General features: G+C 41.8%; 1 protein-coding gene across 1 annotated transcript in view; it reads right to left on the bottom strand.

The window, feature by feature from the left end:
• Positions 1–7,500, bottom strand: part of LOC118937806 (C-type lectin domain family 19 member A-like) — a 14,289-nt gene that overhangs the window by 3,699 nt on the left and 3,090 nt on the right. The window contains exons 4-5 of the mRNA XM_036939396.1: positions 3,474–3,651; positions 3,059–3,152 (exon numbers count right to left, since the gene is read on the bottom strand). Of these exons, the coding sequence (XP_036795291.1) occupies positions 3,059–3,152; positions 3,474–3,651 (272 nt within the window). The remainder of the gene's footprint in view (positions 1–3,058; positions 3,153–3,473; positions 3,652–7,500) is intronic.

Genomic DNA, 7,500 nt, shown 5'->3' with positions numbered 1-7,500 from the left:
AAACAGCTGTCCTAAAGACAATTACACTCTTCTATGGTATATACATCGATCAAGTGTTTAAACTCCACCGACAAAACTAGATAATCAAATTTAAAAAACGTTCAGGAGAGAATTCCAGGACCACGGAGCTAAGTAACTAAAACTATTTCTACCATGACCTGTTCTAGTTGCTGGTACTGTTAGAAGTAAACCCTCTGGGATCTATTAGCATATCCAGCAAACTGGGAACGTTCCTAGAACATTAGCTTAGATTTCCATTCATTTCTAGTTGGGGTTTTATCTAACATTAGGATTATAACGTCCCAAAAACATTAAAATAATTATTCAGAAAACAATTTTAACTGAAATCTCATTGGAATGTTCGAACGTTCACTAAAACGTTATACACAACATCTGTAACAATCACCAAAGAAGAATTCCCCTAACGTTCTCATGGGGTTTCCAGATGATGTAACAATCACCAAAGAAGAATTCCCCAAACGTTCTCATGGGGTTTCCAGATGATGTAACAATCACCAAAGAAGAATTCCCCTAACGTTCTCATGAGGTTTCCAGATGATGTAACAATCACCAAAGAAGAATTCCCCAAACGTTCTCATGAGGTTTCCAGATGATGTAACAATCACCAAAGAAGAATTCCCCAAACGTTCTCATGAGGTTTCCAGATGATGTAACAATCACCAAAGAAGAATTCCCCTAACGTTCTCATTAGGTTTCCAGATGATGTAACAATCACCAAAGAAGAATTCCTCAAACGTTCTCATGAGGTTTCCAGATGATGTAACAATCACCAAAGAAGAATTCCCCAAACGTTCTCATGAGGTTTCCAGATGATGTAACAATCACCAAAGAAGAATTCCCCAAACGTTCTCATGAGGTTTCCAGATGATGTAACAATCACCAAAGAAGAAGTCCCCAAACGTTCTCATGAGGTTTCCAGATGATGTAACAATCACCAAAGAAGAATTCCCCAAACGTTCTCATGAGGTTTCCAGATGATGTAACAATCACCAAAGAAGAAGTCCCCAAACGTTCTCATGAGGTTTCCAGATGATGTAACAATCACCAAAGAAGAAGTCCCCAAACGTTCTCATTAGGTTTCCAGATGATGTAACAATCACCAAAGAAGAATTCCCCAAACGTTCTCATGAGGTTTCCAGATGATGTAACAATCACCAAAGAAGAATTCCCCAAACGTTCTCATGGGGTTTCCAGATGATGTAACAATCACCAAAGAAGAATTCCCCAAACGTTCTCATGGGGTTTCCAGATGATGTAACAATCACCAAAGAAGAATTCCCCAAACGTTCTCATGAGGTTTCCAGATGATGTAATAATGTTTTTAGAACACACTGACACAACTTAATGTGAGTGGGAACGTTCTGGAAACATCAGACAAACGTTTTACACAAACATTTTCTTATCATTAGCACAACTGGATAGTTTTTGTCTTATGAGAACATTTGCCGCAACCTAACGAATGTTCTGGGAACTTTCACAAAAACAATTTTGGTTTGCTGGGTAGATGTATAGTAATCTATAAAATGTTTACTTTAAAGAAAAGTATATATATATTTTTTAATTTTACATTTTTATGTAAAATAATGAAAGTGTCCAAATCGAATGTAAACATTAATACATGCATTTCTATAGCTTCCTAAATCTATTCTAGTGCCGAGAAGAAGGCACAGCGTTTTCAACACAGGGTTTTTAATTTGTTTTACTATTTTCTACATTGTACAATAATAGTTAAGACATAAACACTATGAAATAACACATATGGAATCATGTAGTAACCAAGAAAGTGTTAAACAAATCAAATCATTTTATATTTGAGATTCTTCAAAGTAGCCCGCCTTTGGCTTGATGACAGCTTTGTACACTCTCGGAATTCTCTCAACCAGCTTCACCTGGAATGCATTTCAATTAACAGGTGTGCTTGTTAAAAGTAAATTTGTGGAATTTCTTTCCTTCTTTCAGCCAATTGGTTGTGTTGTGACAAGGTAGGGGTGGTATGCAGAAAATAGCCCTATTTGGTAAAAGACCAAGTCCATATTTTTGGTTCCAACCGCCGTGTCTTTGTGAGACGCAGTAAGTGAACGGATGATCTGCGCATGCGTGGTTCCCAACGTGAAGCATGGAGGAGGAGGTATGATGGTGTGGGGGTGCTGTGCTGGTGACACTGTCTTTGATTTATATAGAATTCAAGGCACACTTAACCAGCATGGCTACCACAGCATTCTGCAGCAATACGCCACCACATCTGATTTGCGCTTAGTGAGACTATCATTTGATTTTCAACAGGACAATGACCCAACACACCTCCAGGCTGTGTAAGGGCTATTTTACCAAGAAGGAGAGTGATGGAGTACTGCATCAGATGACCTGGCCTCCACAATCACCTGACCTCAACCCAATTGAGATGGTTTGGGATGAGTTGGACTGCAGAGTGAAGGAAAAGCAGCCAACAAGTGCTCAGCATATGTGTGAACTCCTTCAAGACTCTGGGAAAAGCATTCCAGATGAAGCTGGTTGAGAGAATGCCAAGAGTGTGAAAAGCTGTCATCAAGGCAAAGGGTGGCTAATTTGAAGAATCTAAAATCTAAAATCAGTCTTAATTTGTTTAACACATTTTTGGTTACTACTTGATTCCATATGTGTTATTTCATAGTTTTACTGTCTTCCCTATTATTCTACAATGTAGAAAATAGTAAAAATAAAGAAAAACCCTTGAATGAGTAGGTGTGTCCAAACTTTTGACTGGTACCATAAATCCTAGTTGGAAGATTCTTTGTATTACGCCTGAGGAGACATCTGCAGAGATTGAATTCATGATAACTGCTGCAGATGTCAACTCCAGAGTATATTACCTTAAAAAGACAAGTACAGTGTGTTTGTCGACAACATATGAGGTAGTGATTATCCTGGCAGTGGTGCTTAATAGGATTTCTGGAAAACTACCCAGAAGATTCCGGGAATTGGGAGGGAATAAGCAGGAAATCCAGAATCCTGGGAATTCTGGGAAAGATACTGGAATGTTTGAACCCTCAGTGCTTACCTGTCTCCTGTCGTGAAGGCCGATCCATATGTCTGTTGGTATCCCTGGGATACGGCTGTTGACGAGATCGTAGACAAACACATTCTCCTCCCAGCTGAGAACTCAGACAAGGGATGGTTAGAGTTAGAGAGAGGTGTCTGTGTGTGTGTGTGCGGTGTGTGTGTGCGTTGTGTGTGTGTGTGCGTTGTGTGTGTGTGTGTGTGTGTGTGTGTGTGTGTGTGTGTGTGTGTGTGTGTGTGTGTGTGTGTGTGTGTGTGTGTGCGGTGTGTGTGTGTGTGCGGTGTGTGTGTGTGTGTGTGTGTGTGTGCGGTGTGTGTGTGTGTGTGTGTCTGTGTGTGTGTGTGTGTGTCCTCTCACCTGTAGTGTGGCAGTGTGTGGAACTTTGTGTGTGCATATGGACAGGTATCCCTCTCACCTGTGTACGGAGGTGAGTTTGGCAGACTTGAGACCGTTGGAGAATTCAGCACAGTACAGGTCAGCCTCGGCCCAGGTACGGTTCAGAGGGAAGAAACGGTAGCAGTGACCTTCGAACTCAGTCCAGAACAACGGACAGGTGACGGGAAGGCCTGGTTCTGGCAACTGGAGGGGGAAGGCTGAGGGAGGAAGGGAAGGGAAGGGAAGGGAAGGGAAAGGAGGGGAGGGAAGGGAAGGGAAGGGAAGGGAAGGGAAGGGGAGGGGAGGGGAGGGGAAGGGAAGGGAAGGGAAGGGAAGGGAAAGGAGGGGAGGGAAGGGAAGGGAAGGGAAGGGAAGGGAAGGGAAGGGAAGGGAAGGGAAGGGAAGGGAAGGGAAGGGAAGGGAAGGGGAGGGGAGGGGAGGGGAGGGGAGGGAGGGGAGGGGAGGGGAGGGGAGGGGAAGGGAAGGGAAGGGAAGGGAAGGGAAGGGAAGGGAAGGGAAGGGAAGGGAGCGGGGGGTCAGGAGATGGGAAGAGGAGAGAGGCGAGAGAGGGGGAGGTAAGCGAGAGCGGGGGAGAATAGAGAATGAAAGAGAATAGGTTACACTGCTCTTAAGTAATTGTGAATACTCCGCGTTTAATGTTGTCCTTGTCATGTTCATTATCAAGTTAGACTGTATCCCTTCACCAAGACTTTCAGTCACTCTGTATCCCTTCACCAAGACTTTCAGTTACTCTGTATCACTTCACCAAGACTTTCAGTCACTCTGTATCCCTTCACCAAGACTTTCAGTTACTCTGTATCCCTTCACCAAGACTTTCAGTTACTCTGTATCACTTCACCAAGACTTTCAGTCACTCTGTATCCCTTCACCAAGACTTTCAGTCACTCTGTATCCCTTCACCAAGACTTTCAGTCACTCTGTATCCCTTCACCAAGACTTTCAGTTACTCTGTATCACTTCACCAATACTTTCAGTCACTCTGTATCCCTTCACCAAGACTTTCAGTTACTCTGTATCCCTTCACCAAGACTATCAGTCATTCTGTATCACTTCACCAAGACTATCAGTCACTCTGTATCACTTCACCAAGACTTTCAGTCACTCTGTATCCCTTCACCAAGACTATCAGTCATTCTGTATCACTTCACCAAGACTATCAGTCACTCTGTATCACTTCATCAAGAGTTTCAGTTACTCTGTATCACTTCACCAAGACTTTCAGTCACTCTGTATCCCTTCACCAAGACTATCAGTCATTCTGTATCACTTCACCAAGACTATCAGTCACTCTGTATCACTTCATCAAGAGTTTCAGTCACTCTGTATCCCTTCACCAAGACTTTCAGTCACTCTGTATCCCTTCACCAAGACTTTCAGGTACTCTGTATCCCTTCACCAAGACTTTCAGTCACTCTGTATCACTTCACCAAGACTTTCAGTCACTCTGTATCCCTTCACCAAGACTTTCAGTTACTCTGTATCCCTTCACCAAGACTTTCAGTCACTCTGTATCCCTTCACCAAGACTTTCAGTCACTCTGTATCCCTTCACCAAGACTTTCAGTCACTCTGTATCCCTTCACCAAGACTTTCAGTCACTCTGTATCCCTTCACCAAGACTTTCAGTTACTCTGTATCCCTTCACCAAGACTTTCAGTTACTCTGTATCACTTCACAAAGACTATCAGTCACTCTGTATCCCTTCACCAAGACTTTCAGTCACTCTGTATCCCTTCACCAAGACTTTCAGTTACTCTGTATCACTTCACGAAGACTATCAGTCACTCTGTATCCCTTCACCAAGAGTTTCAGGTACTCTGTTACTGTATATGTTGAAAGAGGACAGGCTGCACTTCTCTTAACATGTTCAGACTAGGGCCTCACGTGTGGCGCAGGGGTCTAAGGCACCGCAGTGCTAGAGGTATCACAACCGGCCGTGATCGGGAGTTTCATAGGGCGGTGCACAATTGGCACAGGGTCATCTGGGTTGGTCATCTGGGTTGGACGGGCGCCTGCAGGCTGACCCCGGTCATCAGGTGAACGACCATACTCTCCCTAAAAATCTAAATAGAGGTGCATGGCAGAGACACAGATAGCAGACGTTCTCCTGAAACTACACGTCTCTGTACCCGCTTGCTTTCCAATAGACTCCAGATACCCCAACTAAACTCTCACAACAGCTTCCAACATGTCAGTTCTTCTTTTATCAAAACCAGTTAGAGCCACACAGCCTCCAAGGAGAAGAAGAAACAACCAGAAACAGGATTTATTGAAGTTAAAGAAATGACAAAAGGCAGTTTATAAATCTCTTGTTATATTACAACTAAACAGTAAACACAGACACAACTGTCTTGAGTAACGAGGGAGAAAAACTGCTAAATACTCTCATTAGAAACAAGACATTGTAACATCAATAAGATACATCTAGAAATATCAAATAAAGGTTTATAAGACTGTACATGTCACAGTATGTAGTCATGTAGACATGTAGTCATGCAATTTCTATATGAGAACACACATCTAGTCTCTAGCTCCACCAGCCCACCAGCAGTCTCTCCCTCCAGCTGCCCCAGAAAGGAGTCCTGTGGTCAGGTTGGCTCCCTGCTCATGCCCCCTGATCCTCTGGTTCTGCTGGAAGCCTGGTTCCTCAACCCGGGTGGTTAACTAACAAACAAACAAATAAACTAACTAACTAACTAACTAACCAATCAATCAAACAAACAAATGTATTTATAAAGGCCTTCGTACATCAGCTGATGTCACAAGATGCTGTACAGAAACCCAGCCTGAAACCCCAAACATCAAGCAATGCAGATGTAGAAGCACGGTGGCTAGGAAAAACTCCCTAGAAAGGCAGGGAACCTAGGAGGAAACGTTCATAGATAACCAGCAGGGTCAAATAATAATTATAATCACAAGCTAACTAACTAACTAACTAACTGACTGACTGACTGACTAACTAACTAACTAACTAACTAACTAACTAACTAACTGACTAACTAACTAACTAACTAACTAACTGACTAACTGACTGACTAACTGACTAACTGACTAACTAACTAACTAACTAACTGACTAACTGACTAACTGACTAACTGACTAACTAACTAACTGACTAACTAACAAACTGACTAACTAACAAACTGACTAACTGACTAACTAACAAACAAACTAACTAACTAACTAACTGACTAACCAACTAACTGACTAACTGACTAACTAACTAACTAACTAACTAACTAACTGACTAACTAACTAACTAACTAACTGACTAACTAACTAACTAACTGACTAACTAACTGACTAACTAACGAACTAACTGACTAACTGACTAACTAACTAACTAACTAACTGACTAACTAACTGACTAACTGACTAACTGACTAACAAACTGACTAACAAACTGACTAACAAACTAACTAACTAACTGACTAACTGACTGACTAACTAACTAACTAACTAACTAACTAACTGACTAACTAACTGACTAACTAACTAACTAACTAACTAACTGACTAACTAACGAACTAACTGACTAACTAACTAACTAACTGACTAACTGACTAACTGACTAACTAACTAACTAACTAACTGACTAACTGACTAACTGACGGACTAACGGACTAACTGACTAACTAACTAACTAACTGACTGACTAACTGACTAACTAACTGACTAACTAACTGACTAACTGACTAACTAACTGACTAACTAACTAACTGACTAACTGACTAACCCAATGTGAGTGACTGTATATAGAGCATTGGAAGATGCTGTCACCTTTCCCCTTCTAGGATACCAAAGACTACCAGGGATACATTGGGTTTATTATACTTCAGTTTATTTTAGTAAATACTTTCTTAACACTTTTTTTCTTAAAACTGTATTGTTGGTTAAGGGCTTGTAAGTCAGCATTTCACTGTAAGGTCTACTACACCTGTTGTATTTGGCGCATGTGACAAATAAAATGTGATTTGATTTGATCTTCTTCAATGACTCTACCCAGACGAAGCACAACTTCCTCCCCCAAACGTTTGTTTACCGCCG

Source organism: Oncorhynchus mykiss, chromosome 12 (assembly GCF_013265735.2).
Source record: "Oncorhynchus mykiss isolate Arlee chromosome 12, USDA_OmykA_1.1, whole genome shotgun sequence".
Taxonomy (NCBI): Eukaryota; Metazoa; Chordata; class Actinopteri; order Salmoniformes; family Salmonidae; genus Oncorhynchus; species Oncorhynchus mykiss.
Note: the sequence above shows the minus strand (reverse complement) of the source record. Positions and strands in the feature narration are given on the sequence as shown.